The following is a 26,478-nucleotide window of genomic DNA, read 5'->3' on the forward strand; positions in this document are numbered from 1 at the left end:
ATCCGCGGGGTTATAATATATATATTATAATCGATGTAAAAATTTAGCCATCAATACAAGGACAGCTGACTTGCTATCTTGCAAGGATCATACAAGCTGGCTTACACATAATAATAACAGCTGTTTAAAGTTTCGTTCCGATTAATTCGGCGCTACCCAAGCCAGCCGTAGTAAGTAACGCACTTCTGGTCATTTTCACAAAAATAAAACACCCGTTGTCCTTTAATTATAAAGAAAACCATAAGGATAGAATGTGCGCTTTTATTTTATAAACAGGAAGCGAACCTCCCCTTGCTATGGCTAACTTGAAACCGCCGTAACTCTGTTTTAAATTCCGCTATAGCGAAGGTAACATCAGGTTTTAAAGCTTTTTCGTGTGAGAAAGTAGCCGTTTAGTTCCCCGTTGTGCCGCCAGTTTATCCAAATAACGCTTGTTTGCACATTTGCTCCGACGTGGTGGGAGAAGTCCAGACCAGCCGCACCTGTAGCGGAGCAGCCCAGCCCGGGTCTGCTGAGGTGATCTGCGGTCAAAACTTCACTGTCATACCGGTAGAAGAACACGAGCCTAGATTTTCACGTTCTTCAAGGGGGGCGGGGGCCCGCGCCCCGCCAACAGAATGGTAGGGGAAACACTGAGTAACAGGAAGAAGGCTTTCACTAGTATTATGTTTCTTTGTATAGGTGACCCTCAAGTGAAACTTTGGCACTGGATTGATAAATACCATGCTCTATATCTATCTTTGGGTCTTTTGTATTTTTAATGATTAAATGTGCTTTTATTTAAAGCCCATTATATACTGTACTATAAAAAAAAAATCCAGCTTTGATAACACACTCATACTCGTTAGACATTTGCAAGCAGAAGTTTGACAATAACACAAATTTACAAGAACAAGCCTGAATTTGTAAAAGCTGCAACCAGGTTATTAGGAATTGTTCATGCAGTCATCACAGTCGCACAATTCCTCACAAATGTAGCAAACGAATATTGCTATTGATAAAGAATATATTTTTTTAGATAATGTCACTTGGTTGACCACTAATATGGTGTCTTTCAAATGATCAAGGATCTAGATGGTTTGACCATTTCCTGTTTGGTTATGAAAGCATTTTAAATTTTGAAGCAAAGATGTTTTCAGAAGAGTATCTATTTTTATCTTTATATAATGTTTTGATTCCTGCATATTCTATTAATTTGATGAGTTAATTCTTATGATAACTGTAATACAGCCAGCATTAAAGTCAGTTTTATGGCCTGACAATACTTTCTCACTCTAAGGATGCCACAGACAGATTATCATTGTGGGATTTACTTTAAGAGGGGATTTTTGTGTGAGTGAGCATGTGAATATTTTAATCTAAAACATCAGCCAGTGAAATCGGTCTGGCTCTCCATCTTCTGTTTTTTTTTTCTTTCTCTGTTCATCTTGTTACAGTTTGTAAAACCAGTCCAGTCATGTCAATTAGGCTGTCCCTTATCCAGAACAGTGTCCAATAAAACTGCACTGTGGTGGCTGCAGTATCAGCTGACACATTTATTTATGGCTGTGTGCATGTTCACAGTCAGTTGGGAACTCAGCAATGTGCACTAGTCCTTGGTCATATCTCATGAACTACTGTTTTAGTGGACTGATTTAACATAGAAAATGCCACAAAAATGTTCTTCTATTACACTTCATGCCAGAAATGTATTATGAAATAATGTTTTTTTTACTGCTTATATGCTTAAGACAGTTATTGCCCTCTCCCATCACTCACTAATTTCTCATAAAGTTGTAGTATTTGTTACAATGTACAGTATAAATGTTATTTAATTTGTGATAGTCATGTTTACTTGTGTGCTGTATTTGTGATGTTTATGACTAATTTTTTATCGACTGTGATGAAAGGTCTACAAAAACAGAAACATCAGAATAGACAAGTTGACTGTCACTGCAGTACTATGCATACTGCATATGAAATCTCTCTGAAAAACAACTCTTCCCTGTTGACTGAAAACATCCCTGTGTATGTCTCACTTGAATTTAATTTGTTTCCCCCTCTGCCTACTTATCTTTATCTGACATTGTCTGTCAAGGTGAACTTTAGCTACTTAAACAAACTGACCAGACAAACACAGTAAGAGTCAGTAAGCTTCACTGGAAATTTAATTAGTGTCAAAATGAAATGGAACAAGATATGTGTAAGTTGAGATAAGAAAAATAACATAAAAATGCAGCCTGTGAAAAAGTTTTGGTTTTAAATCAGAACCATGATGATAAATAGGTGAACACTCAATGAAATTCTCTATAATGAGAATTACATTATTACATTTGATTGTATTTTGTCCTTAATGACTAATTCATAGTAATTGTTAAATTGATCTTTCACAGGGAAGGTCTTATGAATTATTTTCAGCTGAAAACAGCCTTTCAAAACACATCCTTGGCACTTCTGTAATTCAGCTTCTTGTTACTCATGAGGTGACACATAAACACCAATATGATATATGTTTGATAAGCTGAAATTGGCCAATAATATCAGGGTCAGGCTCTATTTGCCAACATAAAGTCCAGCCTTCTGCTGCCCCCCCTTGGCTGAAAGAACCCCCTTCCATGTCCTTATTTCTCCACTGCCTTGCATTTTTATGCTCTTTACTACGGAAGCCGAGAACGGCCATGGATTTTTCTTTTTTTTATGCACTGTTATCTCGTGACAATGACAATTATTTCGCTATCTCGATATAACAAAGGTTGTTTTCTCGTGATAACAACTTATTATCTCGTTATCTCGGTATAACAAAGATTGTTTTCTCGTGATAAAAAATTAATTATTTTGTTAACTTGATATAACAAAGATTGTTTTCTCGTGATAATGATATAATTAAGTGTGTGTGTGTGTGTGTTAGTGTAACGACTGTTAATGTGATAATTGTTTATAAGAACATCTTGTTTTCATCTAGTTAACTGATATTCTTTGAAGCCAGGTTATTATTTCATTGATTATATGAGATGCTAAATGTGGGACTTTTATTTTGAAAGCGTCTCGCTGTGAACTGAGAACACCCCAGTTCTTGTGAATCGTGTGTGTCTGCGTGTTTGAAGTGTGCCTGCATGGTTTTTGCTGAACGTGATGAAATGATTTACTCAGCACCTGGCTGATAAAGGGTACAAGATCTTACGGTGTGTTCGAAGGTGTGTTCGAGTGCACAAGGTTCCTGTAATAAACTCCTTGGACCATCAGTTAGAGAGTCTGTCCATCATCCAGCCGGGGATGCTACAGCAACAACATCAGGCCCACTTAGATTGCGCCGCCGATATAGCTGAAACTTTGCTAACCATCTTCCTAGATTACACACATTAATGTGTATATTATCTGTAATAGCAAGGCATAATGCTATTTCAGCCTGTCAGGCCTTGATTGAAAAGATATGTAATGCGGTGATCGATATGCTCCTGCTCCTCTGACATTGCTACAGTGAAAGATGTTTCCTGCAATGATGTAATATACTACACTAATGTTTTGTTTTCTCGAGCCACAAATTAATTATCCCGTTATCTCGGTTTCCGAGAATATGCATGGCCGTTCTCGGCTTCCGCACTTTACCCATTGCCTCCTGCTCGTTTCACCAAGATCTATGATCTCAGTTCTGCAAAAAATCTCAATTAAGCCAGCCACACATGCAGAACTAACAGAAAAATGTGCCCTTTTTCTCACTGCTGTTACATTTTCAACCCCAGTCCCACCTGCCAATGAGATCTACCCTAAGCTGTAGCCAAGTACTTAACCAGAGGACAGGAATGCATGGATTTCAGGTTACTGTCACCTGTCGATGACAGTAGATGGAGTAGAGAGGCAGTGCACCTGTAGTATGACTCAACAGCATTAAATGAAAGTAAATTGAAAAAATGAGTTTAGATTCTAATCAAATTAAACTCATCAAGCTTGGATCATAACATCCTGGTCACCTGTAACCTCCTCATCTCTCTCCCTTTCCCCTTTTGCTTCTCTCACACCAGTGGCCTTGTATGCCATCAGCGCTGTATATTTTGCTGGTGTGATGGTGCGTCTGATGCTGACTCTGACTCCGGTGGTGTGCATGCTGTCGGCAGTGGCCTTCTCCAGCGTCTTTGAACACTACCTGGGAGATGACATGAAGAGGCAGAGCCCGCCTGCAGAGGACAGCAGTGACGAGGACGACAGGAAAAATGCTGGGAACCTCTACGACAAGGTGAGCAGTCATCAGAAAGAATCTATACCCAATTTTTTTTTCATGTTTAGGAAAATATTTTCATTACATACACAATATACATTAAATAACACACATGGCCTGCAAACTAATAGGAAAACATAATATTTGAAGCTGCATTCATCATTCATTTATGTTACCAGTGGATCAGATGATCCCATAAAATATGAAAGGGGGTTCTTGTAGTGACTCAGAGAAGAGTTACTGCTGTATGGAGTGTTTTAGAATCTTTCAGGTCACTGTCTCTGTCGCCCCTCACTGGGGGGGCCCCCTTACCCGCACCCTCGATTCCAGCAGCAGCAGGCTCTAGTTTCATTGAAAAAGCTCTAAACAAAAACTAATTCAGTTTAATAATGTAGTTATATGTATTCTGCATTTACAATTTATTCTGCGAAGATGTCAATTGAAGTTGCTAAAACCCCATCATATGAAACCTGGCCTTAGTAGATATGCCTGGTAAGTTTATCCCATAAATATTTACCTACCCTTGTCTAAAATTGTTGAACCTTTTTCATACGTCAAAAAGCATTGTAGCAGTGATTAACTTTTGCCACCAATTGATAAACTTGTGACGACACCAGTGTTACCAGGTACACCAGGCTTTTGATAGGAAGGGATGCTCACTGTCTTTAGAGCACTGAATAGTGTACTGCTGATGCAAACTGAAATTGTTCTACTGCTGCAGCTTGACTTGACAGCTTGAGTAATATTGAGTACTGATTTTTATTTTAAAACAAAAGCAAAACAATGGCGGGGCAGTGGACAAGTAATGTCAAAGTGTGTGCCTGGATATTTGTTTTATCAGCACATGATCTTAATCATCAGAATCAGAATTCCTTCATTAGTCCTGCAAACAGGAACATTTATTTGTCACAGCAGCCAAATGACAGTAATATTGCAATAAACAATAATAATAGTTAAAAATATACAATATAATAAAGAGGTAAGAAATAGAAATAGACTCATATACATTGCTTATACATAATATTTTACACTGTGAACAGTGTAATTGTTAACAGTGTGGTAAAATGAATCAATATCATATTGTCCAGTTATTGCCAAAAAATGGCACAGTGCACCTGTGAAGTCTATTGGGAGCAGTACTGGTTGTACAGTCTGACAGCAGCAGGAAGGAAGGACCTGTGATACCTCTCCTTCACACACTTGGAGTGTATTAGTCCATCGCTGAAGGAGCTGCCCAGTGCTGAGATAGTGACCTGCAGGGGCGGGACTCCATCACCAGCAGCGATGACAGCTTGTCCATCATCCTGCTCTCTCAAACCACCTGCTCTGAGTCAAAAGGTCATCCCAGGCAGATGATAGCAGAGTTGTCAGAGAACTTTTGTAGATGGTGGTAGTGTGATTGGTGGGAGAAGCAGAGATCAGAGGTCTGACCATGTCTGATCCCCACAGCCTGACAGTCTGGTTTCCTCTGCCTTGAGATGGTTTTAAGGCTTTTCCAGACTCCACTGATGTTTCTCTGCTGCAGCAGGTCCTCCATCTTCCTCCTGTAGCTGTTTTTCCCCTCTCTGGTCATCTTCCTCAATGGTATCTAACCAAAAGACCACAACAATATATCATTATTACAAAACTACATTTTAAAAATGTTCTAGAACCATTTGTACAAGACTGGAGTTGGTTTAGCCATATAGTAAAACAATTCAAATTAAATTAATGTTACCTGATATTTATAAAATACTCTTCTTTTACTACTCGTATTTCCTCTGGGATACAAAATAGCACTGATGTCCGATGTTTCAGCCATCCTTTTGTTGTTGCTTTTCTTCTATAGCGATTCTGTGGGAATAATGTTAATATTAATAATTACTAACCTATTATAATTTTCATTAAGGGCCACTGTAAAACAGCTACTTCACTTAAAGCGAAACTCTCACCAAAATGCCACCTAGGCTTTTTTTGTGAATGTACTCAAACCTTTATGTAAAAGCGTAATTACGACAAAAGAGGCACTTTCAACATTTACCGTATTTTCGTTTTCAGGTCAAGCTCATTTTCAATGGGAGTGCTACAGGCACTTTTACCATAGCATCAAAACTCTATTTTTAAAACACTAAGAAGTCTCGACACAACATGAAACTTTGCTCGTAGCATCACCAGGGTCTCTACACATGAACACGAGCATTGAGAACATTGTTTGTGTACACAGAGTTTACTAAAAAGAACGTTTTTGAACTACTCACGTTAGCAGATGCTTGTTCGGCTCGCCGCCGTCCTGCCAGCCACAAGTATTGATCTCTGAATGCTACTTAACATGGAGGTGCATTTTCGGCATAATTATGCTTTTATACGAAGGTTTGACTCCGGTACATTCACAAAAAAGCCTAGGTTGCATCTTGGCAAGAGTTTCACTTTAATTGTCCATCCAAAAATTCTCTCAACAGGCACAATTAACAGCCCTCCAGCTTATCATTAGTTAATTTTTCAAAGCACTCTTGTTCTCTAGATTTTCAGTAACCTTAACAAATGGTGTCCTGTTGTTGTGTGCTGTTCCCTGCAGGCAGGCAAGGTGCGTAAACATGTATTGGAGCAGGAGAAAGCTGAGGAGGGCCTCGGCCCCAACATCAAGTCCATAGTCACCATGCTGATGTTGATGCTGCTCATGATGTTCGCCGTCCACTGCACCTGGGTCACCAGCAATGCCTACTCCAGCCCCAGTGTGGTGCTGGCATCATACAACCATGATGGGTGAGAATTATACAACACATTTTGACACATGTCTCATGTGTCATATGAACTAAGGTTTTACCAGAATGCAGTTTCAACAACACCAGTATGATAATCATACATTTTTATACTAAAGAAAACTCAATTGATTCCTTTTCACAGCTCTGTTGTGTTATACACAACAAGTAAGCAAAACATTTACACCAACTGAGAACACTAACCACTGACAGCCATGCTAATGGAATTCTTGTAGTGTTGGCAGCTCTTTGGAGGATCAGTCCAACATAATTAATTACTTTTGCCCTATTTCTGTGGTATGTAGCCAGGTATGAAGCTTTGGCCAGGTTTTGACATACTGAACACACCTCTGAGATTTCTGCCTCCACTGTAAAGCAGTGTTTTTTTTTTCATTCATCGCAGCACTGAAAAATGACATTTAAAAACTGTTGAGTCTTTTCCTGAAATTGAGTTCCCAATAATCCAGAGACTGTGTTGTCATCACTTTTCAGTAGAATTACTTTCCACTGAAGCAAAGGTCTCTGTACCACCAGTTTAAGAGGATTATAAGACTTTGGGCCCCCTTGTCACAGATGCAAAAAATGCAATTTCTCCTACCTGGCAGATGGATTTGCATCTTTTTTCTATGTTAAAAAAAAAAAAGTTAACTCTAAAGGTCTGCTGTTGGTTTAAGTTATTTAGTTTATGCTGCAGATGAAGAGAGGCTGTTTAAATCTTTCACAAGCCTTCCTGGCACCGCAGATCCACACAGACACTCCTTGCGTCAGATATCACACAAAATTCTGCAGCATGATATATTAAATATAAAAAGCGAAAGGCATCAAACAAAAAAACGTTATGCAGGTTTTATCTTCTTCAAGAAGAACTTTTCTGCTGTCAAGTAGTTCTTCAACTGTCTCAGAGATGAGTAACATGTGACAGTGTTTCCCACAAGATGTCGTGAGGACAGTATACGTGGACCCTGGACCCTACAGGGGGCTCAGGGGAATGCTCCCTTGCATGAAAATGTTGCTCATTTGAAAGTTAAATGAATTTATCTGAGGTACTTTGAAAACAAACATAAGGGCCTATATCATAAATAACATGAATAAAGGAGATCTAGAATGTAAAAATGTTTTCTACATTTTTGATTCTAGCTGCCTGGTGATTACTTCCATCAATATTATAGAGCTTTCCAGGTGCAGCATTGTGGATGGGCCTCATGGGCCGGGGCGCACCCTAAAAGACCAGAACCTGTATTCACAAACATTTTGAGAATCCTCTCCTAACTTAGCCTAAAAATTACTTGCATGGAGTCCTAGCTGAAGAGTGATTTAGGAAACTTCTTTGAGCAACTCTGAGGAAGAGACATTTTCTCTAACTTGGACCTCTTTGAATTTGAATATCAATATCAATCCATTGCTTTCACTCATCCATTATTTCAGGGTTGTAACTTAGGCAAATCAGGCTGTGGTGGTCCACAGTTTTTTTGGTCCACATGTAATTCATGTAATTGACTGTAAGACCTGGGTGCATAAAACCGAAGCTATAATCTGCAGAGATTGATACCAGCAGAGGAAAGTGTGACTGTTTTTGTAGTTTGAGCGAAGTGACCCTGTAGGGCACATTGATATAGATTTCATTGAGGAGCTTTACTGTTTTGTAAAATAGTATAGCAATGCCTGCTAACAAAGTATACACTTAGGTGTGAGTCTTGGTCTAATATTTACAGTATAGTATATACGATATACGATATGATTTACCTTACATCTCCCACTGTGTCATCTCCCACTGTGTCATCGCCTTACTCTTCTATATCTTTCTCATCCAGCTCCCGTAACATCCTTGATGACTTCAGGGAGGCCTACTATTGGCTGAGGCAGAATACAGACGAGCATGCTAGAGTGATGTCCTGGTGGGACTATGGCTACCAGATAGCAGGCATGGCAAATAGAACGACACTGGTGGACAACAACACATGGAACAACAGTCACATAGCACTGGTGAGAGCTGTTGGACCTGTTACACTGTTGACTACATTTAACCTCTGTTTTATGACAGCTGATGTAATCAAAACAACCTTTGCATGATTGGGCACTCCGCTGATTTTACACAAAAAGATCCTTTTTACAGTAAAAGCGATCTTGATTATTACTCAGCCTGTGAAAATGATGTATAATGTCTCCTGTGGCCCTGGATAAGGCTTGCACGGTTGACATAATAACATTTATGAGGATTTAAACTTTTTTTAAAAGCTAAAAAACAAAATAGTGCGAAACAAATTTTTGTTTTAATCCTGTAATAACAAAGCAGATACCGAAAGAAATAATGGACACAACATCAACATATTTATACATCTAGCACTTACTTGTAAATTCAACGGTACTATTCAGTTGGAGTTGGGTTTTTGGCCACTTAATGGGTGTAAATCCAGTATCTACTCTCTCCACTACTTGTATTTCTGTTTTTAGTCTATATAATTTCCTCAGGGGAATATCTGTCTCTTTAGCTGCTAAATGTTCCACTTCATTCAATATCTAGTCTCCAACTGTGTTTGTCTGCTGGGCAACTGTAAAGCAAAGAGAAGAGATTTTTCTAAATATCAGTTTAGTGCAACTCGATTGGGTCCCTTTCCGGGCTGGTAAATGAAGCCCAAGCATAGATGTTTTTACAAGCGGAATATGAATATGATATTGGTGTGTAAAATCAGTACGTTGGCCCTTTGACTTTCAGCAGTTTTATGTGTGTTCTATTGAATGGAGTACATTATAAAACCATCTGCTCTTTGTCTTCCTACAGGTGGGTAAAGCTATGTCATCCAATGAGTCTGCAGCCTATGAAATCATGAGGTCACTGGATGTTGATTATGTCCTGATCATCTTTGGAGGTGTGATTGGCTACTCAGGCGATGACATCAACAAGTTCCTGTGGATGGTGCGCATCGCAGAGGGGGAGCACCCCAGAGACATCAGGGTGAGAGAGACGTCCCACACACTAGCCCTTTTCCCACAGAGTCGCCGCATTATCACCTCAGCAGCAGTTCGACAATTTGCCGTCGTTGTTTGTTCACACAGAGCCAAGCAACTGCAGCGTAATTCACATAGCAAGCCGGTGCTGCAGATCAAAAAGAGGCGTCATGATGACGTCTGCGATTTTTTTCAACGCGTTTCCCCGTTGTCCTCCTGTTAATCTAAACATGTGCCCACTGACTGTTTCTAATCAATCTCCAAACATCTTGGAAAGTGACAAAGTTACGTTTTTCTGCTCTAAATTACACATTTTCATAATAACCATCAGTAAATGGGACGCTGTCTGACTCTCTCCCTTGCGGGAAGGAAGGCTGTTTTCAAGGGAAAGATCACTGAAGTCTCGGTTGGAAGGGCTGATTGTGGCGGTAGCTAGAACAGCACAAAGAGTGGAAGGAGAAAAACACTTGGTGAGTTAAAGTGTTTTGCCGGGGACAGACGCTGTTTTTCGGGCAGAAATGTCAGCAAGAGTCAGTAGGACGGAAAGGGTGACACTTCTCCACGTATATTTTTCTCCCCCTTATATGTTGCCAAAGACATTACCAGTTACCACATTAATGTTGCTTGGTACTGTAAAGTTGCTTTGTGGGACATTTCTCTTTATGCTCCCACTCAGCACCGCTGGCTTTTCCATTCACACAGGTGAGGTTTGCCAATGCTGCACCTCTGATACTACCTTAAGAGGGGCATCAGAGGCACAGCAAAATTTCCCCCCGCGTTGCATCTGAGACTTTCACACAAAGGACAATTCAGAGTAGTGGGTACCTTCTATCAGGAGAAACCAATAGAACGTGAAATTTGCTGCAGCTGTTAAATATTTACTGCAGAGATGGGATGTCTTCGCACAAATGTTTGATGTGCCCTCTAAGAGAGAGAAACACTGAGGAAAACCAGCGGATCGGTAACCAAGAGTTCTTTGGGCTGTTTCCCTGCAAAATTGATTAAAATCATGAATCGAAGTGTGTGTGAGTTGATTGACTTGTCCTTTCCTTTCAACCCAGGAAAGTGACTACTTCACCCCGCAGGGAGAGTTCAGAGTGGACAAAGCTGGTTCCCCCACCCTACTCAACTGCCTTATGTACAAAATGTCTTACTATCGCTTTGGAGAAATGCAGGTATGTCATCATTAATAATCATTAGGGACTGTAAACTTTGCTAGCCAACAAAACAATCGACTGCAAAGACAACTGTGTAATTTTAATGAGCTGGACTAAGTAGTTTCAAATGGACGGATAGGATTTAGGACAACTTTATCTGTCTTCATGTTCTGTTCAGTTGGACTTCCGGACTCCACCTGGCTTCGACCGAACACGCAATGCTGAGATTGGCAACAAGGACATAAAGCTGAAGCACCTGGAGGAGGCCTTCACCTCAGAGCACTGGTTGGTCAGGATTTATAAGGTCAAAAAGCTGGAGAACAGAGACCGCTTGGAGCACAAGCTGCGAGGCACTGACACCACTAAGCAGAAGTACACCTCCAAAAAGGTAAGCAGTGAGTTAGATTGTGTCTTGTCTATCACTGGCACTGGACTAGAGTCAGTCTCAGTGGGCAAACAAGTGTTAAGGCCCAGCAGCTGTGTTTGTTTTATGGTATCCAATCAGTTCAAGTAGCTCTGCAGCCAGGATGAGTGTGACTTGGACAACGATGAGAGTAAACCATTAAGTGAAAATTAAAGCCTGATGAAGGCTGATGATCTGATCTAATGATTGAATCTGACATGGGCCCTTTTACATGGGAGAACAGTCTAAATTACATGTCATTTGGACTTACTGCCCAGTTAACTGTGCGTGCTATCTGAGAAGAATGTAAACAAAAACATTGCATCTGATTATCTTACCATATCTGAATAAACACCGTCCCTGTTCTTGTAGTAATATTGGGTATCTCCTCTCCAGACTAGTGTTTGAAAGCTGTTATTTTAACCTCATGATCTGATATTGGAGTGTGGCACCTCTAGTGACTTCTAAGTAAACAAACCAATGTAAGGGACTGTCAGTAGTAGGGATGCACCGTGTATCGGACCACCAAATGATCAGTTCGATATAGGAAATCTATATTATAGGTTTTCCACCGCTGTTATAAATTGTAGCTGATAAATGACTACATGAATGCAATTTGCAATTCAGTTCCACAAGGCTTCAGAGAGAATGGAAAAAATCTAGATATCTGGATAAAAGGAGGCAGAAGATGTTATCTTTCAGTCAGAAATGCACACATTCAGCGACATACAGGAGCTCTCAAGCTGGGCACCGGTTCACTTACAGCACAAGACTAGTGCTAAAACGCTGCAGCTCTTATCCACAACAGCCAACTACTGAGGCCAGTATCTGATTACGCCACGTGTATGGACATTTTCATGAGTGAAAATGGATCATTTTGTAACTCGACCAAAAAACCAAAAGCAAGATACCCTCCACCTCAAACACCAAATGGCGAAGATGCAAGTAGCGAAGCGGCACCTGCTGCTGATGATAAAAGACAAACCTGTTGAAGATTTCCAAACAAGTCTCAAATCCCTCGAAGGTCAACAGACATTGATATGAAAATCAGTTGTTGAGCTAGCTCTGAAATGCTCTAATCAAGTTGCTCTTGGGATTGCCCAGAAGAATGAACACTTGGAGAGGATTTAGTAATGCCTTCAGCAACTGACATGTGTAAACAATGTATGGCAATGATACTGACATTAATAAACTGAAAACTGTTCCAGTGTCGGACACAACCATTGCTCGCCGTATTGACTTGATGGCATCTGATGTGAGGGTGCAACTGATAGGAGAAGCTGAGGTTGGCAGATGCATTTGCTTTACAATTGGGTGAATCAACAGATGTGTTGAAGGATGACCAGCTTCTGGCGTTTTTGTGCTTTGTCGATCAAAATGAAATGCAGGAGGAACTTCCTGAATTCACAGTCAGTTCTGAAATCTTCAAAGCAATTGATGTTTTTGAGTGGAAGGCTTTTTCAAAAAAATACGAAGATGGAGGGATACAGGTCAAGACTGCAGCCTGAGGCTGATATGACCATCTGCCTGACAACCTCCATCCATCCAAGGATAGATAAGTTGTGTGCTACTCATCAGGGTCAGGCCTACTCCCACATTAGTGAGATGTCTAAGTGTTCCATCCTCAGATGGCTTGAGGATTCACTGTCCCCCTACATGTATAAATGTGAACGTTAAAAGAAATGTTTTTAAAAAATCATGAATCTGTCTATTATTTTAATAGCTCAGTATTGTATGCTAGATAACGGGTATGTTATGTTAGGTAAGTTACACTACTGAAAGTACCCAACACAGCCAATGGGATTTCACTCCATGGAGGCAAAAGTGAGGGCGCTCATTGGGCTTCAGAGTAAAACACAGCACATATGTCTCGTCTATCTTTTCAAAGTAACAATGGTACTAAAACTATATTACAGATTATAACGGTTACATTTTGCAACAATCTGCAGCTCACATGCTTGTGGAATCATTGGGGGTGATCCCGTACAAATCAAATAAGTTCTGTTACAACAATAGTTTACGCCATTGCCAGACCATAAAGAGTTTCACAGCTTTTATTTAGACTCAATTTGGAATAACTTTATTATTTTTTTGAAGCTATGGTTCAAATATAAATCACGTTTATGTATTTGAGTCATTTAAATATATACAATTTAAGATGTCTTTATCATGTGTTTTTTCTGCAGCTAAACCTTCATTAACTTTTGGTGAGGGGCCTGCCAGTGTTGGTTATAGAAATGTTTGTGAGATTAACACTTACTGAAGACTGTCAATGCGAGGCTGGATTTTTACTCATTTTTCCTCTCTGCAGACAGCCAAGAGGAAGCGGGGGTACATCAAGAACAAGCTTTCTCTCAAGAAGGGCAGGAAACTGACCAACAAATCTTTATAGAGAGTCCACCACCAACAGAGGCACTTTGCGAATGGGAGGAAGGAAAAATCTTAAACACAAAACTTTAAATAAAAAAAAAAAAAAACAAGCAGCAACGGTAAATCCACCAATCAAGATGAATAAGGAACACCAGAGGTTCTCCAGGGCCCTGTCATCCCACGTGTACTCACCTGGAGGTCCAGGCTGGAAAAGTTACGAACACCCAAGGAACCTCAAAAAGATGGAAGGGTCATTATGTTGCACAATCTTGCTTTGGGGCCAGACTGTGGTGATAGCTGTATTGAAGTCAATGAGAGATGCATTGAGAAACACACTAAACCCTGACATATCTAGGATGATTTCTGATGAAGGAAATGAAAGACCACACTTCAGAGGGTGTGGCCCCAAAGTGACATTGTGTGACGTTATGACCCTTCCTTCTTTGTAGGATACTTGCCGTGGCCTAGGAGGAAGTGTTGAACCTCAGCTGACCTGATGAACGGGGTCAAGGAGGCAGAGAATGGGAGATGTTGGCCTCCCCACAGTGGTTTTAAGCTGAAGAACTGTGACCTTTGACCCACTTTTCTTTTTGGACTTGAGCATGATTGGAGACAGAGAGTAAAAGAGACTAGCTGTCCTCAATCCAGGGATTCAGTTTGGGACTGCTTCTGTCATTCAGATAGAAATAACATCAACATACCACGGTTCTACCATGTCCCCAATTCATACTCAAACCCCAGACCTGCTCAAAAAGAGGTTAAGAGCGATGTTAGGGTGAAGTGGTGTTTTCCCCTCGTTGGAGTTTATTCAATCCTTGATCAAAATTCAGTTTAATGGAAACAGAAGTGTACCTGCTTCTTTGTTGTTAACCTGCAGTCAGAGGCAGTACCTTTTCAGATGTATGAGTTTGTGCTTCGATGCTTTTGAAAGGACCTGGTGTTGGAACATATTTCCTTTACGATCTCATTAGAATCCATTATTATCAGGAGCATGCATGTACACTTGTGCCGACAAGGAGAAGCCACCACTTTTCATACAACCTAACATATCTCCTTAGAACCAGACTACAGGAAATGTCCATTACAACTTATTCTGTCAGTTATAATCACACTTTACACACCAAGGTAAATGCTGAGACCTGGACACACAGCGACATCAGTAAAAGAAACAGTCAGGAGATCTGACCAGTTTTAAAGAAACCTCCAGGTTAGACACTGAGGACTCTAACGAAGGTGAACAGTCTCTTTATTACCAAACTGTCTGTTGTTAACATCAATCACTAGTTCATGGTTCAACTTTGATCACTTTACTTGCTGTAGTTGTGCGCACTAGAGCTGCAACGATTTAACCAGTTTCTTCAGTTGTCAACTGTTAAATTAATCTGTATAATCAATTGATCAGTTTGGGTAATTTATATAAAAACCTGTCAAAATTAATATTTTAGGAATATTTCAATTTAAGGTGCACTCGCTTCCAGTTTTTCCTCAAATTAAAGGGCTCTTCCAGAAATGTAGTACTGCACTTCCTTAAAGCTGGAGGACTCACAAGGGACAGAAAATGAAAGGTGTGTGAGCAGCGAGGCCTCATGATGTGTGCTTCCTGAAAGTGGTTCAGCTTTTCTGTCTGCTGTTGTGTTGTTCATGTCGTGGTGATGTCACTGCGTTCCCAGATTTCAGCATCAACAGAAATGGGTACAGTATTATAATAAATGATAGAACTGATGGCTTAACTCTGGAGATAAGACTCAAGTTATGATAAACCCGAGTTAACATTTAAGCTGTGTAACACTGTAGAGCCACACTGAACTGAGAACAGAGCAGGCCTGTGAGAGACCAGCTCCGAGGGTAGAACATGTGGATGAAAATGTCTGCGTTCAAGATGCGGTAGGGAAGCCAAGACATGAGCCCAAGCTCTACATGTCATCACTGATGATGATGATGATGATTAATGTATGAATACGTTACTCACACACAATGTCCCCAAGGGAATGCATGCGCGTGGATTTCTGAGCCTCAGGGTGGGAAAAATGAATGTAGAGACAACAAGCAGTGTAATACATATGTGTGCAGTGTTTACTAAACAGCCTGAAGGTAAACTGGACTGAATCGGGTAGAGCGCTACTGGATCCGATTCGTTTGGGGAGACACTACCACTTTAAAGTAATTGGGCCCATGTACGTGCTTTTTGTTGCTAGTTGAATACGCTAACGGGGGATGTCTGCGAGGGTTTTCATTGAAAAGCCATTTGACGTTTAGCACTGTTCTTATCAGATATGAAAACCCTTTCAGGAGCTTTTAAAACACTGTTACAGTCAAAAACAATCTGAATGGAAAGCAGCAGTGTGTAGTTACCACTCATCTGTCAAATGTTCCACTGCACTCTGTAGATACAGCCTGCTCGTCCTCTTCACAGGTACAGTGACAGCATCACGCTCGGCTCCTGTTTGTTATCGTGAATTCAGAGAGAACTTGATGGCGTCCTCTGAGCTGTCGGGATGAGGAGGCTTCATGTCTCCAAACACAGGAAGGGGACATTCAGAGGGTTAAAACATTACACTCTACTGCTTATTTGTAATTGGCTGAATTTCCTTTTTTCTTTTTTCTTTTTTTTTGTTGTGTCATGCACTGGTTAGTGGCATAAAGGTGGCTATTTCTTTCAGTGTGTGGTTTGTTATGATTTGAGTGGAATTTGTTTCCTTGTTCCCTTTGATTTAATCTGCCTTACTCTTGTTTCTTGAAGACATGAAACGTATCCATTCTGCGTGAGCCAACTTTGATTCAGTTGTTTTTGTCACAAGAATGCCAATTTAAGCGGTTCCAGACAGCATTGGCCTTAACAGAAAAACTAAAAGAATAATATCATTTCCAGAGCTCGATAGAGTCAATGAGTTTATTTATTACATGGACAATGGAAGCTCCGTTGACTACAGCAGGCGTAGTTTCCTATCGCAAAATGCAAGGATTTTATTTTTTTTTGATTTTCTAAGTCAAAGTTTCTTCCATCAATTGTAATGATCTGGATGCAGGTATGAGAATGAAATATGGCTTTTTGAATAAAGAGGTTGAAATAACACTGTTTTTACTTTTTATAGCTCACATATGTATGTTGTCTGAACAGCTAATTACTGTGTAGTCAAAGGTCCAGTGTGTCTACGATTTAGGTGGATTTCGCTGTAGGTGAATATACAGTTATATTCATAATTATGTTTTTATGAGTGTATAGTCACAGCAGGTCATCATCCCATAGAGTCCATTAATATTTCTACAGTGGCCCAGAACAGACAAACCAATCAGTGACTAAACAGAGTGAACGTCTGTGTTTTTACCATGCATCTTTCCCAACATTGGTTTTCAGTGCTAGTTAAAATATTGTACACCACTACAATGATTGTTTTGCATCTTTACATCTAGTTTTCTGTTTCTTGACTACAATGTATGCAACTGATGTGTGGTTTAAAATATGTCATGATATTGAGAGCAAACTTTGTGAGTAAGTCTGAAAAATACAGTTGTCGTCAAAAGTGTACATACACTTAAGAGAACATATATATAATGGCAGTTGTGAGTTTCAAGGATTTTTCTACACCTCTGACAGGTGCAGGGCAGTGAATGGAAAGGGAGAAAATTAAAAGACAATATTCTTTTATTTTAGAGTGTGAATAGAAACAATCCGACTAAATGTTGACGAGGGTTCTCGGTTATCCAGGTCCTGGTAATACAAAGTGATATATCATAGGCAACTGGACTTGTTTCAGTTTCTTGAAGACATAAGACATTTCAAAGCAGCATCAACTCAGATACTTATGACATATACAAGCATCTAGCTAGTATCTTAGCTCCTTTGGTAACACTCAACACCATGTTAAACTGGATTTCACCAACAAGGTGAGAGAAATAACACTGGACTTAGAGAAAACAATGGTTTCTTATGCTGTCACATCACTTTTTACATGCATTCCCACTCAAGAAGTGATTCAAATGGTGAAGAAATGCCTGCTACAGGACAGCACTCTGTCTAGCAGGACCAACTACCAACTAAGGTTTCTACAGACAGTAGCACAGTTGTGCTATGGGCTCACTGGTGTTCCCAATAGAGTCCAACCTCTACATGGAAGAAGTTGAGAGCAGAGCCTTGATCACCTTCACAGGAAGTGCTCCTAACCACTGGTTCAGGTATTTGGACGACACCTGGCTCACAATCAGAACAAGAGAAGTGGAAGCCTTCACAGAACATATAGATGCTGTGGACAATAACATCAAGTTCACAGGGGGAGATGTTAGAGGAGACAGCCTGTCCTTGTTGGACTGTGCAGTACACACTGAAGCAGACAAGAAGCTTCAACATTGATGTGTGTCTCATCAACCACTGGAGCTCAAGCTGGAGGTCATCAGAACCCTAAACCATCAAGCTGAGACCACGCCCACAAAGACAGAGGGGAAGGAGTAGGAACAGACGCACATCAGGGGAGCACTTAAAACCCAAACTGGACCTTTGTCAAAACTTCTAATAGATCCAGAGCAGACAGAGAGGAGGAGACAAGAACATGTTACAACATCATCATTCCTTATAACGCAGGAACATCTAAACATCATATCCCGGTTCACTTCAAACCTACCCACTGAGGTAGAAACTTGTCCATCCTAAAGACAAAACATCTGAAGGAGAAAAATCGTTCCTTTGAGGACAACAATGTTAATATTTTAGCCAGAGAAGACTGGAATGGCTGTCTCTGAACAGAGAAGGTGGCCTATGACATCACTTATCACCCACTTACAATGCAGTACTGAGTGTCAGATCCAAGCAGCTTAACAACCATTCACACCTGGGCTCACCTAGACCTAGCAACCCACACAAAGGTCAACAACCCACAAGTGGCCCTAACGACTCTGTAACTCAGAGTTCAAGCGTGTCCTTAATGACTCTGTAAGGACACTCCCACACAGAGTTTAAAAGCCTGCAACTCCCCTCCAGTTAGTAAGAACTGAAGAAGCCTCTTGGATGAGAGCTGAAATGTCTTCAAGAAACTGAAACACATCCAACTGCCTACAATACAGCACTTAGAACTACCATGACCTGGATGACTGAGAACCTTCATCAACAACATTAAATGTGGTAGAGTTCACTCGTTTCACCAAACTCAAGAACCCGAATCAAGTCCAGTTGCCTATGATATAGCACTTAGTATAATCAAACTATAATTTACTGTGGTGTAGGAGCACAACCTAATGGAGTGCCCTGTAAATATAAAACAGGTCCCCGGATAGATCATCCTCAGTAATATTTGTCATAATACTAAAAATCAGAACCAGTCGCTCTTTTTAGTAATCAGTGTTGGATATGATGTGTAAACACTGCATTAAAAGAAATTAAGTCAAGGCTAAAAACAGGATGAATCACAAGCATCCTAAAATAACAAACCATTCTTTTGAAGTGAGAGGTGATAGAGGGAGACCTTGATTTAATCCACATGAAGCTTGAAAGCGAAAATAATAATTATTTTTTTTAAATGACGACTACAGTCCCGTGAAGCGCTGACTGCAGAGATCAGCCTATAGAGAAGTATCCCGGCATGTGAACATGTCAACATTTGCTTATTAGCAGTAAACCTGTAGTACAAGAGTCCTGTCGTTATTCTTTTTACAGGTATTTGGTCAAAAACCAAGCAGTTGATGCAAACACATGAAGAAACAACAAGCTTCCCATACAGGACGGCGTACAGTTGATTTAATGTTTTATATTTCAAATGTTACAGTTACAACCATTCTCTAAAAATGCACAAAATAAAAAACAAATCACATTTTTAAATGATTCAACTGCATTGACAAGAATGCATCGTTTGTACATACACTTTTACAGCTCCTTTGTCGAAGCTAGAATATATTCATACATCCAATACATCATTGAATGCATTGATTACGTCAATCATGCAAACACACTGACAGTTATGACGACACCACAGAGAGATAAAAATGAACACGAGTCGGGGGGATCTTGGCACATATGATAGACAGGTGTTCCTGAATCATGTGGTCATTGACCTCAAACTGTGGTCTTTTTTGATAGAAATAATCTAATGACCGTTTCCTAAACCAACTCAAAACACAGGCAATATCGTCATCAAAAGGTGGTTACCGTCCTCTGGATCTGACCAGAGGAGATCTCAACTTCACATTTTTCACCACATGTAAAAAAAATTTAAAAAATCTCCATAACACAGACGTGACTGTTCTGTGTAAAACTTGGCACAAACAACCAATAATTTCACTTCAACTAATAATTTGTCCTGTTTCTGCCTGATTTCCATTGATCAGAGTAAGTTGCATAGTTTGTGCTAAACTGAGTACCAACCAAACATTTTGATGAGCACTTTCAAACGACAAAAAGAAAAGGCTACAACTTTGCTCCTGTGTTCTGCCTGCAGAAATGCCTGGGTTCTGACTTCTTAACTCTGTCTCATTAACTCATGCTCATGTCCTCTTGTTATATCTTTAATGAACAAGGACTAAACATAGAACCAGACTGCTGTGTTTAATTTTTTTTTTAGCCCATTAACGATTAATCGCCTAAATTTGAGATTTCTGTGAGCATTTTTAAATATTCACCAAAGGTATTTATATGGGTGTCCATTCATTAATAGTACTGAGGTCAACTTTCATGCTATTGCTTAACATTTCAGAAATGTAGTCTCAAAATGTACTGACACTCAGCTTGTTGGAAGTCGGTCAACAATAAATATTGACAAGTGAGCCATTTTTAATGCTGAAAATGGCCAAATGTACACTGTATTTTAGCCAACATCTGCACAGGATTTCTGTTTGTTTTTAGGATTATATTTTCTGACAAGAGCTCATTAAGGCAGAATGTTTTGTTTTTTTCATTCTAAACCTGGCACCTGCATTACCCAAAATGGGTAATGGGTAAAAAAATCAAACACTAGAGGCAATTTAGCATATTCTCCTCTGGAGCCACGAGAGGCTTTATACCTCCACCCTTTTCATATATGCAGTGGTGCTTTCTAAGACCTGCAATTATCACTTTAATGTGTTAAATTGGTGGAATCAAACGGGGAACGGGAATCAGGATGTTCATTTCTATTTCTGCAAGTTGATTTTCAGTGTCTACTAAAATTAATGGAACAGTCATCAATAACATCACATTTGGACTAACGCTATTTGCAGTCAGTGGGCTAAAAACATGAAAAACCACTGGCACTGTGAGCTACAGAATGAACAGGCTGCACACAGTTGATGAACTCCAGACAGTGTCCGTATAGAATACACTGTTCATTGACATCTGTCAATATTATGAAAAAAAAAAAAAAAATTACCATTAAAAGTTCAAACGTCACTTTAATTCCTTTCTGTCACAGAAGTTAATGAGTCCTACATCTCACCAGTAACATTTAATCCTCCTCGTCCTCCTCATCCCCTCCAAATGACAGAAGGCTATTATTTTTGACTTTCTTTCCAGTATTCACCTCCTTCTTCTTCTCCTCCTCTTCCTCCTCCTCATTCTCCACTCTATCACTCTTCTTCTTTTTGCTGGAGCTGGCGGTGATGCCCTGGAATTTGTCAGAGGAGGAACGCTTGGCTGGTTTCTTGAACAAGATTTTCCCATCAGGAGGAGCTTCATCATCTGTGGAATGGAGTAGATGATTAATTAGGCAGGTTGTTTCGGATTTCTCTCGTTTTAGCTTAATGATGATAATCTGAATTTTAGCAAAGGTCCTTCATTGAGCCTAAGTTTATCAGCAGTGATGCGTTTAAAACTTGTCACTGAATTGCACATCTCCGCATGTGTGGTGAAACAAAGAGGCCCTGTTAGTTGTACCTTTGTCTGCGCCTCCAGCAGGCAGTTTACCCTTTATCTTCTTCACGTCTTCCGCGGTCAGGTCTCCACTTTTTAGGACCACAACTTGAGGTAACTCATCCTCTCGATCACTTCCGCTGTCATCATCCAATGTTGGCATCTCCTGGCGCTGAGAGGGGGATACGAAACACAGACAAAAGGGTTTATTTACTAGACGGCCACACTGACACCGTGTGCCCTTTTATTAATAAGGTTTTTTTTAATCAACAGTTGGTTACTTAATACCATTCAAATAAGTTAAAATGAAGCGGGCAAACGTTAGCTATTGTTAATTCTTCTTAATGAACGTTAACGGGAATCCGGGCTTCTGGCTAGCTTACCCGATTAGCCAAACTAGCCAACCATCGTACCTTGGTGTCGACAGTCGGTCCTTCTTTGTAACCAACATCACTTTTAAACTTCTTCAGAAAGGACGGTTCCTCTGGTTTCACCCATGACACGCCTCTGGCCTTATTCTTATTCATTGCAAATGCCTAACAGAACAAAAACACTCAATGAATTGCGGGTCTAGAAAGGTATTCGATGGACATAGCACCAAAACACAACATGCGTCATTAAGATGCGCCGCCACCAGTCACGTGATATAAGGAGCTCGTGCTCCTATTGGTCAAGCGAAGAACGGGAAGTCAAGATGGCGAAGATGTGAACGCAGAAAGGATTTCGCTTTCAAGGTAAATCTTTGCAATTGGTCGAGGCAATAATAAGCAGCTTCTTGTTTACAAACGAAAATGGCAACTCGGGTACTGAAATGGTAGATTTAGACCACGAGTAATTGATTTTGACCAAGTATAGAGAGAGCTGCTGTCAAATCCTCGACAAGTAGGTTTTTATTTTGAAAAGTTCTTATACGGTCCTTATCGATTATTTCAGGCTTGACACAGTGGCTCAGTGGGGTTACGGGATTGCGTCACTACAACGTCTCTGAGTCTCCTCAAATATGATATCAGGGACTTTGTACGCGTTGTTAGCGGGGTTCTTGGGTGCCGCTGCCTCTCTGTCTGCCAAATTGTCACTGGGTGCAGACTACCTGAGAGAAATGTGTGAGTCCGGGTTCAGCGGCTGGACTCCAACACACAGCGCGAGTGTAACCTGTGACTGGGTGAGGAACTTGTTATGCTGCATTACATTTGCTCAATATAAGGCTCTGAGAGTCGACTCCTCGTGTCCTTTCTAAAGTGCTCGTACATGTTAAATCTGCTGCTTCTGAAGTTCGCAGACTTGCCATTCAGTCACCCGCTTGCAGCGAGCATCCGGGTTTCCCCCCCCCCCCCCCCAAGTAGGACAGGTGCACTCAGGTGCATTAGGTTGGAACCTCTCTCTCTCTCTCTCTCTCTCTCTCAGTTAATAATGAAGTCTGTGACAGGACACCTAGGTGAGACTGTATAATGACGTGTCAGTTACATGCATGTTTTGAAGACTGTTCTAGCTTGTTAACAGTGACTGTAAGGGGTAGAACAGTATTCAATATGTTTTAGCCTTGATTTATTTAGGGAACATTTTCACATCCTCCACACAACCCAGTATCATCTGTCCACCACTGGAGTAGTCGGGGTTAAGGGCCTTGCTCATAAGGGCGGGGCAAGTGCTGCTGGTCCAGGGACCATCAGGCTACCACTCAGTGGTGTGCACAAGGGGGGGGGGCAATTGCTGTAAAACGCGCACTAAAGTGCCCTCCTGGAAGCCAAAACACGTGCTAAAGTGCCCTCCTGGGAGCCAAAACGTGCGCTAAAGTGCCCTTATTTTCGCCCCTGCCCTTCAAAAAGTCTGTGCACTGCACCAAATATGACCTTAGCAGCTTGCATGTGGAAGGTGTGTGACACATTTAATGCTGTTGATGAAGGTTCTCAGTCATCCAGGTCATGGTAGTTCTAAGTGCTGTATTGTAGGCAGCTGGATGTGTTTCAGTTTCTTGAAGACATTTCAGCTCTCATCCAAGAGGCTTCTTCAGGTCTTACTAACTGGATGGGAATTGCAGGTTTTTAAACTCTGTGTGGGAGTGTCCTTACAGAGTCATTAAGGACACGTTTGAACTCTGAGTTACAGAGTTGTTAGGGCCACTTGTGGGTTGTTGACCTTTGTGTGGGTTGCTAGGTCTAGGTGAGCCCAGGTGTGAATGGTTGTTAAGCTGCTTGGATCAGGAACTCAGTACTGCATTGTAAGTGGGTGATAAGTGATGTGATGTTTATTATTGTACATTCCTGGTTCTGCTGTGATCCAGTCACAAGATGGTCTCTCACTGTTTGGTTAAGAATCCTTTTAAATCCTGCAACTCTTTCACAATCCTGATTTAGCCCTCTTCCTCCTAGACAAGTATGTGATCAGGAATGCTGATTACTTCAGCATTCTCAACCAAATGACTCTTACAGTGCAACCCAATCTGTTAGCTACAGGCTGGAAGTTGTTTTTTTCTTTAAATAAGTGTGAAGATGTCAGAGGTCAGTAGGACTTTTAGAGGTCAGGTCAGGTTAATACACTTCTGCATATTATTGTTTTTGCTTGTATAAGTCCCTCACTGTGGATATTATTATTATTATTATTATTATTATTATTGTTATTATTATTATTTATTTTTGGTTCACTGAACTGATGTATATGTCAGTATGTGTGTATAAAGTTGACCTTTTTACTGGCTGTAATGTTACATTGAGTGGTTTTATTTCATCAGTAGATCTTTGTACTGTGTTGACTTCAAGGTGTTCTCTCTGTCTGATACCTGGTAAGCCTGGTTCTCACTGAGCTCTGGAGGTTTGCAAGTTGAAACTTGAAACGGCATATAGGTGATGTCATCCTGTTCTGTGTGTCTGGACAAAATATTACTCTCAGTTCCGTAGCTCAATGTGCATATTTATATCACAATTCAGCTGATCTGTTTCAGGTTTTGTGTCTCTCTCTCTCTCACACACACACACACACAGTTTGCCTTCAGTCAACTCCAACTTGTCTCTTCGCTCCTCTTCCTTAATCTGCTCTTTTCTTTTCATCTACTTTCTTCTATTCCCTTGTTCTCCTTCCCCTCGGCTGTCTTCCTTGTCCTCCTCATCCTCCTCTTCCCCATTCTGTCACTTCATTCTCTTCGTCCTGCTCTCTGTACATTTTAAATTAACATTTTAATTAAATCCCCTGAACCTGATCCACTTTCAACTTCTACCACTTCTGTACACATGTAAAGACCATAAACATATATTAAAAAAAAACATTTAAATATGAATGTTCCCCATCTTTGATACATTATGAAATGTACTTATCTTTTCAGTCCTATTCATAGTAATTGACTCCAGGTGGACAGTATATTTTAAAACCCTTTCACCTTTTGTCCTTGTTGTTTATTCTTATTCTTGATTCTTGTTATTTCACATTTAATGTCAGCGTTTCAACAAACCTTAGAATATTCCACATTTTTCATATAGTCTTGGCAATATTCAGTTCATACATGTGCATTACTAAACATGGAGCAAAATAACTGAAGACCAGTTTAGCTTCCTGTCCGGCTGCTGCTTCCTCACGTCTGCTGTGTGTGTTTGCAGCTCCACCTCCCCCTGCGGCTGCTCTGTGGAGGCCTGCTGTTCACATGTAACGCTGTCATGTGGACCTTCTTCTCCAAGGCTCTCCGACACTGCTCTTCTTCAGCCAGGGCCACTGTCACTACCACTGCATCCAACTTCATCTCCTCAGTAAGCTCTGGTGTCCTCCATGATGCTCCAAGTGTGTCTTAAGACATTTCGCCTCCAAGAGGCTTCTTCAGTTCACTCTGTTCACTTCAGAACTGAAGAAGCCTCTTGGTTGAGAGTTGAAACCACATCAAGAAACTGAAACAAGTCAATTTGCCTATGATACAGCACTTAGAACGTTCAGACTGTTCAGATGTGTCTTTGTTTATCAGCGAGTGTGTTCGTTTGTGTCCAGGCCATCCTTGGGAGGGTGATTTTTGGAGAGGCCCACGCAGCTCTGTGGTGGATGGGCATCTCTCTCACTCTGTGTGGACTGCTCGTACTTCACGGATCCTTACCTCAGACGTTTCCACAGGAGGATGGCACAAAGGACAAGTGATGCAGGCTCATCACAAGAGTGCAGCGGCAGTTCTTAAGTCACAGTTACGACAACCTGTGGCAACACTCCTGTGGAGCAACATGTCTTATGTAAAGTGCAATTAAAACTGCAGACTGTTTTGCACAGTGCTCATGGTGGATTCAGCACCATCAGTCCCAGGGACCAATCCAGGCTTCACTATGAATGTGCACTGATTTGTCTTTATTTTGTCCTGATTGAGAGAAGGCTGGAAGCATTTAAAACCGACTTGGTCGTTCTTAATAACAGCAAAATCTTGCCCTGACTCAACCCAAGCATGTAGAAGAACTCAATCAAATCATGTAAATGAGATAAATAACAATATAAATCATCATGTTAGAATATGAAACTTATCACATTTGTACAATAAAGTTTTCAACGCTATAACTTGATAGTGTTCTTTACTTTTTTTCTTGTGTGGCAGCAATACGTTCCATAAAATCTGAACTTACTGCGTGGATGTGGTCATCACGTCATTGCAAGCGGGTCCATTTGCTGAAGAACAGAGGAGGGTAAAACCTGTGCGCACAGATTGTGAATCAGTTCCCATGGTTTACTGTTCGGTTCCCCCCAGATTTCCAGAACCAGTTTCTTTTTACCATTTGACTGTAGAGGGTGCCCTATAGAAGAGTGGGAGAAGGTGAGCCTATGTTGACATAGGCAGCGGTGTGTGTGTGTGTTGACTTGCCGTCAGAGACGGTGAGAAAGCAAAACTGGTATCAGTAGCCCCATTCACA

At 40.7% G+C, this 26,478-nt stretch overlaps 3 protein-coding genes across 3 annotated transcripts in view; 2 read left to right on the plus strand and 1 right to left on the minus strand.

Moving 5' to 3' along the window:
- Positions 1 to 16,877, plus strand: part of LOC115567313 (dolichyl-diphosphooligosaccharide--protein glycosyltransferase subunit STT3B-like) — a 57,609-nt gene extending 40,732 nt beyond the window's left edge. The window contains exons 10-16 of the mRNA XM_030393735.1: positions 3,999 to 4,210; positions 6,747 to 6,934; positions 8,742 to 8,913; positions 9,710 to 9,883; positions 10,938 to 11,051; positions 11,212 to 11,421; positions 13,748 to 16,877. Of these exons, the coding sequence (XP_030249595.1) occupies positions 3,999 to 4,210; positions 6,747 to 6,934; positions 8,742 to 8,913; positions 9,710 to 9,883; positions 10,938 to 11,051; positions 11,212 to 11,421; positions 13,748 to 13,828 (1,151 nt within the window). The 3' untranslated portion in view covers positions 13,829 to 16,877. The remainder of the gene's footprint in view (positions 1 to 3,998; positions 4,211 to 6,746; positions 6,935 to 8,741; positions 8,914 to 9,709; positions 9,884 to 10,937; positions 11,052 to 11,211; positions 11,422 to 13,747) is intronic.
- A 2,632-nt stretch (positions 16,878 to 19,509) lies between these two features.
- kiaa1143 (KIAA1143 ortholog) lies at positions 19,510 to 22,273 on the minus strand. Its single transcript, XM_030395132.1, has 3 exons — positions 22,027 to 22,273; positions 21,638 to 21,785; positions 19,510 to 21,442 (listed from the first exon to the last, which is right to left on the minus strand). Exons 1-3 carry the CDS (start codon positions 22,138 to 22,140, stop codon positions 21,210 to 21,212), a joined length of 495 nt encoding a protein of 164 aa, XP_030250992.1. The 5' UTR covers positions 22,141 to 22,273; the 3' UTR covers positions 19,510 to 21,209.
- Positions 22,271 to 26,125, plus strand: LOC115568075 (transmembrane protein 42-like). The gene is made up of 4 exons (XM_030395133.1): positions 22,271 to 22,347; positions 22,547 to 22,775; positions 25,201 to 25,347; positions 25,580 to 26,125. The coding sequence occupies exons 2-4, from the start codon at positions 22,614 to 22,616 to the stop codon at positions 25,721 to 25,723; spliced, it is 453 nt and encodes a 150-aa protein (XP_030250993.1). The 5' UTR covers positions 22,271 to 22,347; positions 22,547 to 22,613; the 3' UTR covers positions 25,724 to 26,125.
- Positions 26,126 to 26,478: the final 353 nt, after the last annotated feature.

The sequence above is a fragment of the Sparus aurata genome, chromosome 17 (assembly GCF_900880675.1).
Source record: "Sparus aurata chromosome 17, fSpaAur1.1, whole genome shotgun sequence".
In the NCBI taxonomy this organism is placed as follows: domain Eukaryota; kingdom Metazoa; phylum Chordata; class Actinopteri; order Spariformes; family Sparidae; genus Sparus; species Sparus aurata.

Bases quoted from the DNA above. Each gene is read 5' to 3' on its own strand.
- kiaa1143 (XM_030395132.1), bottom strand. From the start codon at position 22,140: ATGAATAAGAATAAGGCCAGAGGCGTGTCATGGGTGAAACCAGAGGAA. The intron at 21,786-22,026 runs GTACGATGGTTG...TCCCCCTCTCAG, and splicing joins GACCGACTGTCGACACCAAG to CGCCAGGAGATGCCAACATT. The intron at 21,443-21,637 runs GTACAACTAACA...TCCATTCCACAG, and splicing joins TGCTGGAGGCGCAGACAAAG to ATGATGAAGCTCCTCCTGAT.
- LOC115568075 (XM_030395133.1), top strand. From the start codon at position 22,614: ATGATATCAGGGACTTTGTACGCGTTGTTAGCGGGGTTCTTGGGTGCC. The intron at 22,776-25,200 runs GTGAGGAACTTG...GTGTGTTTGCAG, and splicing joins CGAGTGTAACCTGTGACTGG to CTCCACCTCCCCCTGCGGCT. The intron at 25,348-25,579 runs GTAAGCTCTGGT...GTTTGTGTCCAG, and splicing joins CATCCAACTTCATCTCCTCA to GCCATCCTTGGGAGGGTGAT.